We start from the raw sequence: 18,285 nt of genomic DNA, 5'->3' as shown, positions 1-18,285 counted from the left end.
GGGGACACAGATCCAAAGCATATCACACTTTGTTTTATATAATAGAACTTTGGAAGATGTGGCACTTTAATGGATTGCTTAAAACCTGTGGGGTTTTGTGTTTTTGGCCGGGCACGGTGGTTTATGCCTGTAATCCCAGCACTTTGGGAGGCCGAGGTGGGCGGATCATTTGAGGTCAGGAGTTCAAGACCCAGCCTGGCCAATATGGTGAAAACCCGCCTCTACTAAAAATACAGAAATTAGCTGGGCATGGTAGTGGGTGCCTGTAATCCCAGCTACTTGGGAGGCTGAGTCAGGAGAGTTGCTTGAACCCAGGAGGCAGAGGTTGCAGTGAGCCAAGATTGTGCCACTACATTCCAGCCTGGGTAACAGAGCGAGACTCTGTTTTTTTATGCCTCCCTTTGTAGTCTCTCTCACATTTCTTCTGTTCCTGAAGCCTTCTTTCTGTGTTGGTCATGTATGTTTTACACCATCGTTGTCTTGGGCTCTAATATATAGAGAAGAAAGTATTAGCTGTAGTGAGGAATAAGAGGCACTAGGCATGTCATCTTGGCCTATGCATCACAAGGGATACCCTCCTCACCTGTGTTCCTCTATTTCCCCCTCAAACAAGTGAAAAATTGTAAGCTTTTTCACAAGGAAACTAGAAGGTCAATATTTATTGAAGACAGCTTAGTTTGGGGAAAACTGAACTGCCTGTCTACTCACGGTTCCTGCCAACTGACCTGCTTTCTTCATTTACTTAGTTACTACTTACTACTAGGTCACTGCAGCAAGTGTTTTCAGGGTTTTAATTTATCTTATACTCTAATGGCCTTTTAATGGGAAAGATTTAGATTTGAAGTCCAAATCTTATCATGGGATGGAGTTTCATTCAATTCCAAACACTGTACTAATCACTGGGAGTCAAAGAAAAAGATGACGGAATTCCCACCCACCAAGTCTAGTAGGAAAAACATACATGTAAATAGATCATTAAAACATAATGTGATATGAACATGAATTAAAATATGCAATGCTGAATGCACAAGGAATTAAAACTGCAGAGAAAGAGGAGTGGGGTTAGGAAAGCCTTCGAGGAGGAAGTGATACCTGATCTAGGTTTTGAAGCATGAGAAAGGACTTCCCCAAGCAGGTAATTGGGCAGGAATTCCAAGATAAAGAATCAAAGATCCCAGCCTTTTCTTCTGCTAAACTGAAAGTCTTTTTTATTTATTTATTTATTTTTTTAAGTTCATTCTTGGCCAGTCACGGTGGGTCACACCTATTATACTGCCACTTTGGGAGGCCGAGGCAGGATGATCACTTGAGGCTGGGAGTTTGAGACCAGCCTAGGCAACATAATGAGACCCTGTCTCTACCAAAGGTTTTTTGTTGTTGTTATTGTTGTTGTTTTAGTTAGCTGGGCATGGTGGCATGTGCCTGTAGTTCTGCTACTTTGGAGGCTGAGTGAGGTGGGAGGATTGCCTGAGCCCAGGAGATTGAGGCTGCAGTGAACTGACATCACATCACTGTACTCCAGCCTGGGCAACAGAGTGAGACCCTGTCTCAAAAAAAAAAAAAAAAGGTATATTGTTGTTCCAAAATAATAAGAACCACATACTCTTCTTCTTTAAACACTGTTGATTCGGAAAAATTTCAACATATATAAAGTGCAAATAATAGTGTTATAAATGTTCATGTATCCAAGGCCTACCTTCAGAAGTTGTCAACACTCTTACTTGGTTATTTTAAGTAAATTTATGTACACTAAAATATGTAAATCTTAATTGTATGACTTTACAAGATACAGAATATTTCCTTATCACACAAAGTTCCCTCATGCCCCTTTCTAGTCAATCTTCACCTCTACTCTCTGATTTTTTCCCCACTATTCTGATTTTTGCACTGTAGATTAGTTTTGCCAATTACAGAACTTTATATATGGAATTAGGCATCATAAATTAGTGATTTTTGCACCATAAGTTAGTTTTACCTATTTTAGAGCTATGTATATGGAATTAGGCCATATATACTCTTTCGTGTCTAGCTTCTTTTGCTGAGCTTATTGTCTGAGATTCATCCAAGTTGTTTCTTTTTGTTCCTTTTTATCTCAGTTATCCATGTAGTTCATTTCTTTTTATTTCAACGTAGTATTTCATTGTATGAATATACCACAGTTTATCTGTTTTCCTATTGATAGACACTTGGTGTGTTTTTCAGTCTTTAGCAATTATGAATAAGACTGTATAAACAAATCTTTATGTGGACGTGTTTCATTTCTCATGAATGAGTACCAAAGAATAGAATTGTTGAATCAGAGAGCAGATATGTATATAACTTTTATATATACCTTGTTCCAAAATGATTGTATCATTTTGCATTTACACCAGCAGTGTATGAGAGTTCTTTTTTTCTTTTTTTTTTTTTTTGAGACGGAGCCTCACTCTGTCACCCAGGCTGGAGTATAGTGGCGTGATCTCCGCTCACTGCAATCTCCACTTCCTGGCTTCAAGCGATTCTCCTGCCTCAGCCTCCCAAGTAGTTGGGACCACAGTTGTGCGCCACCATGCCCGGCTAAGCTTTTTGTATTTTTAGTAGAGATGGAGTTTCACCATGTTGGCCAGGCTAGTCTTGAACTCCTTACTTCAGGTGATCTGCCTGCCTGATTATAGGCATGAGCCACCACACCCAGCCTGATAGAAAGTTCTGATTGCTTCATGTCCTCATAATATCTGGTGTTGTCAGTCTTTTTAATTTTAGCCACTCTAATGGGTGTATAGTGGTATCTCATTGTGGTTTTAGTTTTTATTTTTATGATAACAAATGATGTTGAACCTTTATGTGTTTATTGGCTATTTGTATTTTCTTCTCTGTGAAGTGTAAGCCAAATGTTCATTTTCCTTAGTGAGTTTTCTTGTTGTTGTTGAGTTTAAGAGTCCTTTTAAAAACAAATCCCGGATGTAACTAACTTCCTTGTCAGCATTATGTATTTTCTCCCAGTCCATTCCCTCTCTATTTGTTTGCTTAATTCTATTTTTTAATTTTGAAAAAACTTAGGGTTTTTTTTATTTGTTTCACTTTTACATTTATTGCTCTCTGTGTTCTGTTTAAAGAAATCTTGCCTACCCCAAGGTTAGGAATATATTCTTCAATGTTTTCTCCTTGAAACTTTATAGTTTTATTAATAGTTTTTATGGTTAGATCTAAAATCCATCTTAAACTAATTTTTGTGTTTGTTGTGAGGTAGGGGTCAAGATTAATTTTTCACTTTATGGGTAGTTGTTTCAACAACATTTATTGAGAAGACTTTTCCTTCCTCATTGAATTGCTGTGGTACTTTCGTCAAAAGTCAACTGATCTTTTAGTATGTGTTTATTTCTGGACTTTTTATTCTCTTTCATTGATTTGTCTATCCTTGTGCCAGTATCACACTATTTTGATTACTTAGCTTTATAGTTAAAATCAGGTAATATAATACTCCAATTTTTTTCTTTCAATATTGTTTTAGCTACTCCAGGTCCTTTGCATTTCCATGTAAATTTTAGAATCTAAAATTTTAGAATGTAGAATTTTAGAATTAGTCAGTTCTTGCTTTTTAAGCCTGCTAAGGGTATAATTAACAATTATGAATGTATTGGTCAATTTGGAGAGAATTTTAACACTAAGCCACTTTTAATACCATTGAATCATCCAGTCCACGAACATGTCATGACCCTTAATTTATTTAGGTTTTGTTTTCTCTCAGCACTGTTTTGTAGCTTTCAATGTAGAGGTCTTACATGGTATGATTCATTTTTGAGAGGAAAAAAGTACTACTATAAAATTTACCTGTGGTTTTCTCTGGGTGAAGGACTGATGACTGCTGTATGTCTACACACACACACACACACACACACACACACACACACACACTTATGTCTGTATTTTCTAAATTTCCTACAATGACAGTGTATCAATTTTTTTAGTAAGAAAACAAAAAATAAAAAGGGAACCAGTGTATTAGGCAGTGTGCTATGCTTTTTGTCATTGATTTATGATAAATGTAGATTTTGGACTAGACCCAGTAAAGCTTTCTCTATAACCAGGGTCTTTATCTCTTTTGCTCATAGTATACGTGTGGTTAGGTGCTTACTAAACTACCTCCAGTGATGTTATTCAAATGTTATTATAATCTGTTTTTTATAGGCATTAAAATATATAGGGAACAAAGTAAGAAGGCAAAGGATGTGGGGAGGTGGACCAAAGAAAACCAAAATAGAAGAAGCAAGAGAGCTCCTGGCTTCCACCATTCTGACCCATGTCCCAGTGAGTAACACTGTTACTGTGAATAAGGACTGTGATAAGAGTTTACCTCATTTAAAGTCTAATTCCTCAAGAGAAAATTCTAAAGAGGACTGTACTGCCCCACCAGAAATAACCTTCCATTATCAGCAGTTTATTTATACTCAGAGAATGTTAGCTGTATCGCCATCATCATGTTTGTTCTCTTGTGGTTATTCTTTCAGTCTTAAAATATTGTTATTTTATGTTCATACATATATTAGTACTAGATTTCTGCTGCTACTAGATTTCATGATTTTGAAGGACAAAGATGATGTGTTACATGTTTTATAAATAAATTAAAATAAGCTTACAGTGCCTTGTCCATACCTATTTTTTATTGTATGGTAAAATTGCTTATGTAAAATATGCTTATGCTTATTGTATAGTAAAATATGCTTCATGGTAAAATATGCATAACATAAAGTTTACCTTTTTACATGTACAATTTTCTGGAGTTAAGTACATTCACACTATGGTACAACCATCCCCACAGCAGATAGATTTAAAAATGCTTACTGAATGAGTTCATCTTCTAGACCTTGAATTTTAAAGTTCACATTATCCAGCCTCCTTCACTTACTGTGAAGATTCTCTGATCCAAACATGCTAGATGATTTGCGTTGTCACCCAGCTGGTTAGCGGTAAGAGTAAGGGCTAGAACCTATCTTCTGACCTTGGACTAGTATGTAGTATTTACTTTTTATTAACTTATTAAACAGAGATCAACCATATCGGCATGTGGGGTGTTGGCAAGCAGCAGCCCTCAATTTTCTTCCCATTTAATGTATATGTTTTACTAAGTTATAGAATTACTATTTGTTAGACTATCTTGTTAACTAAATAGTCTGGTTTGTAATGAGTTACCATGTGTTCCATCCATGAATAATCTTATTCAAGGGTTGCAAACACGACCTTCAGAGGCTGACTGTAAAATAATGAAAGGTCAAGGGATCTGTGGAAGTCGAGAGTAACCACCTGAATGCATCCAGATCTGATTTTCCTGTATTAAAACACCCTTCAATCCAAATAATACAGGTCTCTCTTTCTGCCCCTTGGCTACCATTTGTGCATGTCGTTGATTTAATCTTAAGAATTAGAAAATTTTGAATGTTAAAGCTAGGTCTGAACTGAATTTTAAGCTCTTTTGGATGATTGGAAAGAGTCTGAAACTTAAAATAGCGGAAGTGAATAGTAGAAACAACAAGGGCTTTTGGAGTCTGAGACGTAATTGTTCAAATCCTGGTTTCTCACATCCTAACTGATGAACTTTGGGCAAATCCGAACTTTTCTAAGCTTCAGTTTTCTCATCTGTATAATAAAAGTAATTCCCACTTTCTCGCAGGGTTCTTATGATGATTCAGAGATATAATATACGTAAAGCTCTGTATTTTCCACAGCTCCCCATGTAGCTATTAGGAGCTACGCTTACCTTCATACTATAACTGAGAAGAATGTTGGGTTAATTAAAGAGCTTTAGTTGATAGAGTCCTGCCGATATTAACGCTTGTTTAGTTAGACTGATAAAGACACGCCGGGCGCAGTGGCTCACACCTGTAATCCCAGCACTTTGGGAGGCCGAGGCAGGCGGATCACCTGAGGTCAGGAGTTCAAGACCAGCCTGACCAATATTGAGAAACCTCATCTCTACTGAAAACACAAAATTAGCCAGGCATGGTGGCACATGCCTGTAATCCCAGCTACCCCGTAGACTGAGGCAGGAGAATCACTTGAACCTGGGAGGCGTAGGTTGCGATGAGCCAAGATCATGTCATTGCACTGCAGCCTGGGCAACAAGAGTGAAACTCCGACTGAAAAAAAAAACAAAACAACAAAATTTATACTTTTCTGTGGTTGCATGGAACCTAAATTACCATTTTAAAAGCTTGGTTATACATAATCCAGGGAGGAATAAAGTCAGAATAGATGGATCAGGGAAAAGATCTTCGTTTTCCAGAATTGTTTTGGACAGTATTTACCTAAGTGTGATATAAAGGATGATTTTTGTGATACAGGGTCATTTTTTCATGTAAGTAATTATGTACTTATTAGAAAGAATACAACTAGCATCAAATCCATTGGTGTGGTACGTGTGATTTTATGGTATTATTGCATAGGATGAAGCTTAGCTTAAAATTGGTTGTTTAAAGATGATTAAACATGTTACATAAATATGTATAACAGATATTTGTGATGGTGGAACTTGAATGACTAGCATTTGGAAAGTATTGTTTAGGTGTGTCTGTGTAGAGGAAAAAGCATGGGCAGATACTCACTAGTTCTCAGTGCTTGTCCTTGGGGGCGGGCCTCCAAAGGCCTTTGTCTTGGTATCCTGGCCTTTCAGTTCCTTGGGGACTGTGGTTCCCAAAGAGCATTCCATGTACTAGTAGCATCGGCATCACAGGGGACTTGTGAGAAATACTTAAACTCTACCCTAGACCTACTGAATCAGAAACCCTAGGAGTGGGTCCCAGTAATCTGTGTCTTAACAAGCCCTCCAGATGATTATGCATGCTAAAGTTTAGAAACCACTGCTCTAAGGGTGATTAGGCTCCAAGATGCCTAAGTTCCAGATCACTCTTTCCTCTAATGTAGTATTAAAAGGTCTCCAGAGTTCTGAAACAGGCAACAATTCTGTTTCATCATTCCGAGTTCATTTGTTAGTCCTCTTTTCTCCCCCTCTTTCAGATAATCCGCAGGTTAGTATCCCACAAAGGAGTATCTGAACTACTCTTAGCATTCTCCCAGTGTTACCAGCTGCTGGATTGAGAGGATCCCCACTCACCATATGACTGTGGGAACAGTGCTAAGTATTAACCCATTTCAATTTAGACCTAGAGTTTTACTTTCTAGCATATAGTCATTAAAAAGGGGAGTGAAGTGAGTTAGGGTTCAGTCCCAAGGGGGTGATGGACTGCACCTCTAATCAAGAAGTGGCATTATATAGTTCAGTAGGGGCATTTTCCATAAATATCCATATTTATTTCTACTTACAAATGTCTTGGGAGAATCTACCAGTGTTTATGCAAAAGAAATTGAAAATTTTGTTAATGAAAGTTTGCTTTATTTTTCTCATTAACAAGAAAAATAACTACAACTAGAAGAGTTAGATGTTCCATGTAATTTACCACATTAAGATTAGAACAATAAAATGTAAATTAGATGTGCTTAAATGGAGGACCACACAGCTTTCGAAATAGCAATTGAAAATGTAAATTACTTATAGCTGCCCGGACACTGAGTTTTTCTGCTTGGTATTGTGGTAACTGGTGTTAGGATTGTAGAGGTTTTTTTTTTGAGGATGGCCAAGAGACTTTTCTTTTTAAATACCTTCTTATTGATGTAATTGTTTTGTGGGTACAAGATAACAAAGTAGCTTTTAGGTCCACTTTTTCTTTTACCACATCCAAACACATTTCTTTTAACATATTCCAAAGTTCTCAGTAATAGAAAGAGAGTAAATTGACCTAGAGAAGAAATAAAACTTCCTTTGAAGGAAAATGGAGTTTTTGAAACACATACAGAATTCTAACATCCTACATTATTTAGTGGAATTACTTAGCAGCAACAACAAAATGTATGAAGGAGAATGCTTGTTTTTTTTTTTTAATGCAATCTATTGATTTATTGTCATAGTGATAAACTTAATAAAAGAGATTTCATTGGGATTTTACTAAATGATTAAGGTAAGTAAAAAGGAAATTTTATAATAGTATGTATCATCTGTGGAAAAGCCTATAAATACTCCTTGGAATTGGCAGAAGCTCAGGCTACATTCTCAAAATTTGCCTTTTTAGATGTAGTGAAAGGATCTACTTCAGTTTTTTTGCCTCTCCAAACAAACCAGTGCAATTATTTTATCAGTTCTGAGTCAACTTACTGATTGAGCCATTCATTCATATGGGTTTCAGTGTTTCTGCTAGAGAAGATTGACTAGAACATTTGCTACAAATTCATTCCTCTGTTCGTTCATTCAGCAGGTATTTGTTGCATACCAGACAATATCGTAGTACAGTTCTTATCACTGCATAATAAACATTCTAAAACTTAATGGCTTAATGTAACTGTTTATTGTATATCTGGTGATTCTGTGGTTTGACTGGGCTTAACTTAAGGTGGAGGAGGGAGTTCTTATTTCAGGTCTCTTACAAAGTTGCAGACAGATAGCAGCTGAGGTTAGAGTCATCTGGAAGGTCACCTGGGCTGGACATTCCAGATGGCATCTTCACTCATATCTCTGACCTCTTCTTGGTTTTCCATTTCATTGGGATTTTACTAAATGAAATGTAGCCTCTGTCTCTGCACAACAGAGTGTTTTGGACTTCTCATGTAGTGTCTCAGGACTCTAAGAGAAAGGAAAAGGAAACTGCCAGTTGACTTAAAGGTTAATTCTGGAATTGGCCTGGTATTATTTCTGCTGTATTCTCTTGGTTAAACTAATTATAGGCCAATCCCAAGGGAGTGACAGATTCCACTTTTAATGAAGAAATGGCATAAAGTTTATAGGAAGGGAAGGAGTTGATAGTAGTCATCTTTGACACAAAGGTACTCACAGGTACTGAGGACAACGATGAAAAGTCATCTCAACTCAGGAAGTTTCCAGACTACTTGAGTTTATTTGAATGGAGAGAATCATAACAATTCAGTATTTTCTTAAATGTTGTTATATTGATACTTTTCATGAGGTACATTAAATTTTAGTGTCCATTTTCTCAAATTTTTTCTCCAATTTCTGACTTACAGGTTAAGGAATTCAATTTCCGAGCCAAATGTATCTATACTGCAGTGATGGTGCGAAGAGTAATTCTGGCCCAAGGAGATAATAAAGTTGATGACAGAGATTATTATGGGAACAAGCGACTGGAATTGGCAGGACAGGTGATTTAATTATTTTATGTCAAAAATCTGTCTTTAATGAAGGTTAATTTGGTTTTCGTTTCACGTAAGAAGAAGAAACATCTGAATGAAATACAGTTTGCATGTTTGAAGGCAAACATTTCATGCCTGACTTATTATCTCTTATAATTCCTTTAACTGTAAAAACATTAATTCTTTTTCTTTTCTTTCTTTCTTTTTTTTTTTTTTTTTTTTGAGACAGAGTTTCGCTCTTGTTGCCCAGGCTAGAGGGCAATGGTGCGATCTTGGCTCACTGCAACCTCCGCCTCCTGGGTTCAAGCGATTCTCCTGCCTCAGCCTCCTAAGTAGCTGGGATTACAGGCATGTGCCACCATGTCCGGCTAATTTTGTATTTTTAGTAGAGATGGGGTTTCTCCATGTTGGTCAGGCTGGTCTTGAACTCCTGACCTCAGGTGATCCACCTGCCTCGGCCTCTCAAAGTGCTGAGATTATAGGTGTGAGCCACCACGCCCAGTCTAATTCTTTAAATGTTAATAGTACATGACCTATATCTTTTGTTGGGATGTTTACCCTCATTCTGTATAATATACAAAGTGAAGTATGACTTTAAGTAATATCATCTATTCAGTTAACAAATATTTACTAAACACCTATTATGTTCTAGGCATACTCCTAAGTACTAGTTATATTAGAGGAAGTGAGACAGACAAAAGCCTCTTTTCTCTTACTCCTTGTAGTCTCAGTGGGAGGGAGACAGACAATAATCAAGGAAACAATTCCCTGATTGTTTTGGTGACATGGTAGAGGTAGTTTAGTGAGGATATCGCTAACCTCATTTTAAGTCTTAGCTGATAAATGACATTTTATTTCAAGAGTGTGTGTATCTTTCAAATGGCTAGCAAGCATCCACAAATCTTTGGTTAGCAAGTATCTAAAAAGCTCCAGAAATAGTTTGCAATTATTTTCTCCTATTCTGTAGGTTGCTTTTTCACTTTCTTGACGGTGCCCTTTGATGCACAACGGTTCTTAATTTTGAAATAGTCCTATTTGTCTATTATTTTCTCTTCTTTCCAGTGCTTTTGGTGTCATATTCATGAAATTATAGACAAATTCAGTGTCAGGAAGATTTCCCGAATGTTTTCTTCTAAAAGTTTTATAGTGTTAGCTCTTAAGTTTAGGCCTTAGTTTAGGTGAGAGTTTTGTTAGATGTACATTTCTAGATTGATGTTTATTATCTCTCACCATTTACTAGTTTATTTGTTTTTGTTTTTTTACTTTAGGCAAATATTTCACCTCCTTCTGCCTCAGGTTCCCTGTCTATAAAAATGGGGTTCATGCCATGTACCTTATAGGATTGTTATGGGATTAGATGAATGATGTATACCGTACCTTGAATGGCACAGAACCATTGTAATTCCTTCATAGATGTTCTGTCTTATCTCTCTAGGTGCTTTTAAGATCTTCTCTTGACTTTTGTTATTCTGTAGTTTTCTTTATGATATGCCTTGGTGTGAATTTCTTTTATTTATTTTGCTTGGTATGTGCGTGTTCCTGTTATCCCTGGATTAATGTCTTTAATCAATTCAGAAAAATTCTCAGCTATTATCTCTTCAAATATTGCCTATCCTCTCTTCTTTCTATTCTCTTTTTCAGATTTTCCAATTAAGTGTGCTTTAAACTCTCATTTTTTTCCATATCTCTTAACCTCTGTTTTCTTTTTTCTATTATCTTTGTTCCTTTACTGCATTCTGTGTGATTGTTTTTCTAATTTAGCTCTTAGTTCATTTTCTATCCAGCCATGTTCAGTAATTGAGTTTTTTGTTGTTTACTTTTATAGAAGGCTTTTTCATATATTTTTGGTAATTTATTGGTTTTACATTTTATGATGAAAATTCTCAAACATTCAGAAAAGTTAGAATGATTTTGATCATCTTATTTTGTGTGTATTTTTATTTCTTCATTGATTTACATAGCTTTTTAAATTTCATATCAGAAAACTATTTTAGCATCTAGAATCTAATATGCCATTAATTGTAAGGTGGACCACTATTTTTATTTCTACTAAGAAACAAAACACATCACCGGTTAAATTATGACACAGTCCTAAGTGTTAAGATGTATCCCATGTTTAGAAAAAAAAAAAATTCCAATTAGTGAAATATAGTAATTCCAGTATCTAATGTTCTAAAGCTGCTGAGTTAGTTGTTTTTGATTACTCTTAAGGTAGATTGGTTCCTTGTAAGTTCAGCGATCTTTATTTATGAACTCATATTTAATTGAGCTCAGATTCTGGGTGCTATACTAGGGATATTTTCTTTTGGGAATATGTATTTTCTTTTGCAGGGAATAGTGCTGACCTGGAACTTCTAAGTCTTCTTACATGATTCTGAGGATTTTGAGTTTCAGGCTCACTCCTTCATCTTGTCACTGAACTTTGATTTAGTCTCCAGGTCCCTAAGCTGATATCAGTATTTATTCTCAGGGCAACTCTGCCATTTGGATTTGCTTATTGCTCCCTACTCCCTACCGTGGCTTCACCTCATTTTTTAATCTTGTGACTCTTGGAGAGCTAAGGGGTGGTTAGGGGAGAGGGTACCTTGGAATTTTCTTATTCTTCCTGCAAGCCCAGCAGTATGTGAGAAGCATATTTTATCCAGAATCTAGTCATATTGTAGTAACCAGACTCCTCAGAGAATCTAACCCAGTGTGCTCCAAGCAGCAGAGGTCCCTTCATTTTCACGGTAGACTTGAAGCTTCATGAGGACAGAGACTGCATCTTTCTTGTTCATCTTACTAAACTTTGCAACTAATAAGATGCCCCAGATATAGTGTCATCACATATTTGTTGTAGTAATGAATCAGTTAATTACATGTTCTAAAATAGTTTACTTTAAAGCCCCTTTGAATTCTGATATTCTTTCTTCATTGCTGTCTTAATCAGTTAGCAGTGCCATCTACCCATGCTGCTGAGCTGGGAACCTCTGTGTCACTCCAGACTCTTCCTGTTCCTTCAGTCTACACGTCAGGTTTGTCAAATCATCAAATCCTGCCTGTGCCATTTCCTAAATGCATCTCTAATTTATCTCCAGTGTAACTGTTAGAGCACAGGCCTTCAACTTCAGTGTAACCTCCTAACGAACCTCTCTGTTCTTAGCTTCACCCCAACTCCATTCATCTTCCACAGTGCTAACAAAATTATTCAAACACACAAATACGATCTTCTCACTCTTGTGCTTAGGCTGTTTGAATGGCTCCCTCTGAAAGCAGTGAGGTCACTACAGTGAGATGCGATGTGGTTAATGGAAGATGCCAAGTTAGGGAATGTGTCAGCCAAATCATCTTTTAGGAATGTAGAGTCTGTTGTTGGTGACAATTCTTAGGAGATCAGTCTGTGTGGTTGTCACAGAGGGATGATTGTATGGTTGATAAGAAGAGGATGCCAAGCTTCCATAATAACTAAAGATATGGTAACTTAGGGATATGGTTATATAAAGTGCTGGCATGTTCCTAATTAGAGGTACTACTTCCTGAGTCCCCTGGAATTTTCCCAGGAGATATATATCCATGAATGATACCACCCGGCCTAGAATGAGGTTTTGCAGAGCCCAAGACACTTCTTTTGTTATTCTGATGGTTGTTCATTTATTTTACCAATTTAAACAAATATCTTTAATTTTTTAAAAAAAAAGTGTTATGATTTAAAAAAAATAATGTTGGCAGTAAAAATAATAAACATAGTAAAATAGCGGGAGTCATTCTTAGCAAATATTTTTTTTAAAATAGCATAGCACAAAGAATTTTAAGCAAAAAGGTTTGCAGTGAAAAGTGACCCACCTGTGACCCTCCTTTCCATCTGACTGAATTCCCCAGTTCTCCTTTCCAGAAAGTCACTTTTCCTATACTTTCCTCTATCCTTCCAGAGACACTCTATGCATATACAAATGTCTTTATTAACTGGCATTTTAAAGTTAAACCATTGGAAACTCTTGCCCTGAAAACTATTCAGGCCTCTGTGTGAATTTATGCTTAGTGGGGCTCCCTTGAGGACTTTTGTCATGGGCAAGTTTGGAGTCAGGTTTTGCAAGTTCAAAAGAAATTATATAAAGGAACAGTTTGCTGTCATTACTTTGAAACAGATTTTCAAACCAGTAATGTCCGAGAATGTTATTTGACCATTACTGCCAAGCCCTTTGACTTAAGGGGGAATTTAATCAGTTAAATGTGTCTGTTGCTACAGAAATTGACATATACCTGCTTGTGTATGTGCTTTTTAGTTATGAAAAATTGCATACACACCACTATATATAATGTGTGCATTAAGTCTGATAAAGCAAATACTTATATATTCCCATTCAATTTAAGAATGAACACAGCATCAATACATTTGAATCCTCCATGTGCCTTCTCTTGTTCTTGGCTGCCCCTCCCATCTGTCTGTCTGGAGGCTCTGGCCATGTGCCTGCCTATTCACTTGGTACCAAGCAATCCCAACACATTCCTGAGCATTCTCTGTGTGATTAGGTGAAGCACACGTCCTTTTCCCAGGAGCATCCGCAGCAGACCTGAGCTTCAGATGTAGGTTTCAGAGTTTTTCAAGCATGAACTCTTAGTTGGAATCCCAATATTAAAACAGATAAAAGTTGAGCCTTTCTGGTTGAGGTGGGACAGAGGGGTTCTCTGCCTCCTTCCCCTTCCCCTGAAACTCCTCCATGGAATTCATAAGCACAGTCTCCTCTGTAGAAGAATGTTTAGAATCTTTCACAGAGCCTGTAGGATCCTCGATGATCATGCCCCTCTGTGCCTTTCCAGCCTCCTCTCATGCCAAAGTGAGCCACTTACATCTTCTCAAACATACCATAATGCTCTTCTATCACTCCATTCCTTTGAGTTATGCCTTTTACCGAAGCTGCGCCTCCCTCATATCCCTTTCACCCTCTCTCTAAAGAGGAGCTCCTCCTTATTCATCATTTGAGCCCTCTCTGAAACTGTAACTATAACCTCCTAGGTGCAGTTAGTTGCTCTGTCTTCCTTAGGCCAGTAGCAGTTTATTCAAGTCTTTATTTGCATGCTAAATTAACATATAATTCTTTACTTCCATGCTTCTTCCCTCTTTTAGGTTGTAAGCTCATTGAGGACAGGAACCATTTATATTCATCTCGTTATTTCCACATATGTGCAGGCTGATATTTGAATAAGGAGAAGTTGCTCTCATGCAGCCTTGCAAACTGCATTCCAGCAAGAGACACAACCAAGTTCACATCTCCTAAGGCAGGAATGAGTTTAGGGACTGGAGGAACTGATAGAGGGTCAGTGTGACTGGAGTGAGTGAGGTGTCAGGATGGTAAGAAATGACACTGGAGACCCATGTGGAGGCCGGATTATCTGGGGCCCTGTGAGTCATGAAAAGAGACTTGGATTTAATTCTACATGCAGCAGAAGACTATTGAAGGGTTTTAGTCAGGGAAGTGACACGATCTGATTTTTAGTTTAGAAAGATCTGATGTGGAGATGAACAGGCCAAGAGTGGACTGGCTAGAAACTGTAGCAGTTTTCCAGATGAGAGATAGTGGGGCTGGGATGGTCATAGCAGATAGCAGATAGTACCACAACTAAAATTTAAAAACTAGAATTCTGAAATTATAGTAATTTTAGGTTTTGGAAAAAAAAAAATTAGTATCTGGACTACTGAGGAAGCTCTGTTTGGTTAATGGCCACTACTTAGCAGTTAGGTTTTTGGCCACCTTCAGATTGACCACTGTGCAAGGAATTATGGGTATCCTCACCATCAATCCCGTTTTTACTGTTTTTTACTTGGGAAAAATCATGGTGTTAAATGAGTTCATTAAAAAAAGTTGATTGTTTACAGGAATAAGGAATGGAGTAACAAGGGGGGAAAGGAGAGCTGATCCTGTTGCTTAAAAAATTAGAATTAAAAAGAGGGTTCCCATGTGCAAGAAAACATAGCTTTATAAACAATGTAAAGACACAAAAGGCATTGTGTTGGCAAAAATGTGTAAAAACAATAGCTGCTAATTTCACACCCCATGGGATGAGGGAGCATAAATGTGCTTCAGCTTTAGATAACAGAGTTGTCTCCACTGGCCAAGCAGGTTCACAGAGCTTTCCCTCAGTCTTGCTGCCACAAGAGGGTTGGCAGGCCAGCCGCCAGTAGAGGTGTTAGCAAAACCTACCGATTTCAGGCTTAATCTTTCACCTACCTTTTCTTTTTCGGTAATGTGTTCATTATTTGCTGAGCATTACTCTATTCTTTGTCTGCAAATTTTTTGTTTCTAATGCAGCTTGCTTTGTATGGGTGAGATATGGAATGGCACCAAAATCCGGCACCCTGGAAAGCCAGGGATTTCCACCCTATGACAAAAGAATGCCGTCTTGACTTCAGAGATTGCCTAATCCCAGCTGTTCTGATAATGTAATTAAGGCTGCCTAATGTCTTTAATTTTGCAACCAGTTTGTGTGAAAAGGAGAATTTGGCACTCCGAAGGCTTAAACACTAAATAGCAATCTCAAGACGCCTAATTAGAATTCTCTGACATTAAGCTAATTGGTGAAACTGTATTTCAGCAGCTTAACTTCTTTATTAATTTTTTAAGCATTTTCATTGAAAATCAATTTTTCACTGAAATATGATTTGCTCTTTACTGCTCCTGTCTTAAACAGGCTGAAAGGCCTTATACTAGCAAGGTATTGAATATTATCACCAGCATTCCTTCCCTTTTAGTCATTTTACTTTTGACCTAAATAATGTGGTTTATTGTGTGGATGGCCTTGTGGTTTCTCACTGCTCTGTGAACTTGGACAGCATTTTTTCTTTTAAACAGAAATTTTAGGAGTGGGGAAATTTAATAATGAGGCAGTATTTCTGTTGACTGTGCTCTTACTTTTTACTTGTTTAGTACCAGAACGTTTCCTTGTGTTTGAATCAAGGGGCTACAATAAATTCAGCTGGGATCCAAAAAAACTTTGTCATAATTTGAGACAAAAGTGTCTAAGTGTAAGGAACTAATTAAAATAGAGCTGAGCTTTTATTGTTTAGGTTAAGGGCATTCGATTCTGTTCAGGATGCTTATTCAAGTTCCTTTTGCCAGTTTCCACAGGAAGTTGCTGGAATGGGCTTCTTCATCCCCTCTCACCCCTCTGCACCTGCTTCCATTCCCATATTCTTTCTTTCCAAGAGTGAAACTGCTGGGTCTCACTGTAAGAAAGGATTAAGCTCTCAGAGGAGGAAGTTTTCTCTTTAGAACACTTCTGACATAGTAAATTCAAATTCAAGATCCAGTCTTTTCTATCTGAAAAGTTGGTCTTAGTAGAAAAGTGGAAGGACATGTCTTAACTTTAAAGAAGGAAAAGCATGAAATCCAATTCCACTTAGGAAATTCCTTCTTTGGCACTAGCTAGAGAAGATTCATTTGCTTTGAATACCTTCTTCATTCTGAGTCAGAAAACTACCTATCAGAAACATGCAGGAATATAGTCAATATGGAATTTGGAAAATCTTGCTTAAACATATTTCACTGAACCTCAGAATTCTTTAAGAAATTAATTAGTATAAATATGCCCCCCATATTACTTTAATGTTTTGTTATTTAACTTAGATCACAAATATATTGGGCTTTTTTCTTCCACTGCAAAGAAAAAAGATGTGTACAAAGGGAAAAAACTAATCAAATTAATTTTATAGTGGTATTTAGTATTCATAATATCTGTTATATTATTGAAGAAGTCTGCCTGTTTTTTATTTGTAGTGAGCCAGCTATTTAGTTTTGCTTTTTTATTTTTTATGAACTTGATATAACTGGCATTCTGGTTATGTTACTCTGTTACATGCTATCTAAAAACAGTGGCTTAAAACAATCATTTTATTATACATACCTCACAGTTTTGTGGGTCAAGAACTCAGGCGGGACTTGGCTATTTGATTCTTCTGTTTCACATGGTGTTGATGGAGGTTGGTTGGTTGGTGTTCTGCTAGAGGATGGTAGGAAGGGCTGGAAAGCTAGGCTCAGGTCTTTCCAGAGTTGTCACATTCGATGGCTCAGGAATCCAAGAGTAAATGTTTCCTGTAGACAAGAAACTGTGTGACCTTAATGACCTAGACTGAAAGTCACAACATCACTTATGTTTATTCTATTGGTCAAATAGTCCCCACCCAGATGTGGGGCAGTGGGGCGCAGGGGAGGGGTGGGCATGGGCCATACTGCTCAATGTTTAGTTCAGGGATCAGCCAGAGATTTGGGCAAACTTTATATACATAATTTGGAGTTTTCTTCCTTGCGTTCTCTCCTTTATGGAATTCCCCTTCACCTTCCAGCTACTCAAATCCAGTAGTTCAGATCTTTTTCTTCTGTTTCTCCAGTCCAGTAAGACTGCTGGTCTTTCTCTGAGTTTCAGCTTCCCAATGTGGCTTGGACTCTTTTTATTAATGTGGCCTACCCTTAGGTGAAAAGCCTTAAAAATGAGACATGTACCCCGTGCCATTCACTCTCAGTGTCCTGCTTTTCAACACTCCCAAGTGCCTTCAAAAAGTTTTTAAATGTTTTGTCCAGAATTTATAATTATTATCTGCAGATGAATCCATCTGATAGGACCTACTCTACCAATTCGGGAAACACAGCCACCTAGTCTGTTTTCATGAATCACTGTTCCATCCCATTGATTTGGCTTCCATAATCTCACTGTTTTAAAATATCACTGTGGTTTAATAGCATTTATAGGTAATTTTTAACATAAAAATTAAAATGTTACATTTATATGTTATGAAGGGTACAAATAAAATGAACACCCTCAAAGCCACTACTCAACAACTAGACTATTACCAATACCATTTCATTTACCTATGTACCCCCTACTCTGTTCTTCACTTTCCCCTACTGTCCTGAACTTTTGCATTTTTTAATTTATTGATTTATTATATCATTTACATTTTTAATTTTAAAGTTTTAAAATTATTTATTACAGTATAAGCTTTGCTTACTTTTGAGCTTTATAGAAATAGATCCGTACCATATAATTTCTCTGCAATTTTTTTCTTCTTTCAACATTAACATGTATCTATATTGTTGCATGTCACTGTAGTTCATTTTCATTTCTGTTTTCCATTGTGTCAAG

At 37.1% G+C, this 18,285-nt stretch overlaps 1 protein-coding gene across 2 annotated transcripts in view; it reads left to right on the top strand.

Moving 5' to 3' along the window:
• Positions 1-18,285, top strand: part of LOC105497691 (RNA polymerase III subunit B) — a 136,732-nt gene that overhangs the window by 37,013 nt on the left and 81,434 nt on the right. For both annotated transcript variants that reach the window (XM_011768973.3, XM_011768974.2), the window contains exons 11-12: positions 4,168-4,287; positions 9,046-9,180. In XM_011768973.3, the coding sequence (XP_011767275.1) occupies positions 4,168-4,287; positions 9,046-9,180 (255 nt within the window). The remainder of the gene's footprint in view (positions 1-4,167; positions 4,288-9,045; positions 9,181-18,285) is intronic.

This window comes from Macaca nemestrina, chromosome 10 (genome assembly GCF_043159975.1).
Source record: "Macaca nemestrina isolate mMacNem1 chromosome 10, mMacNem.hap1, whole genome shotgun sequence".
In the NCBI taxonomy this organism is placed as follows: Eukaryota; Metazoa; Chordata; class Mammalia; order Primates; family Cercopithecidae; genus Macaca; species Macaca nemestrina.
The sequence above is the reverse complement of the archived record's forward strand: the minus strand, read 5'-3'. Positions and strand labels throughout refer to the sequence as shown.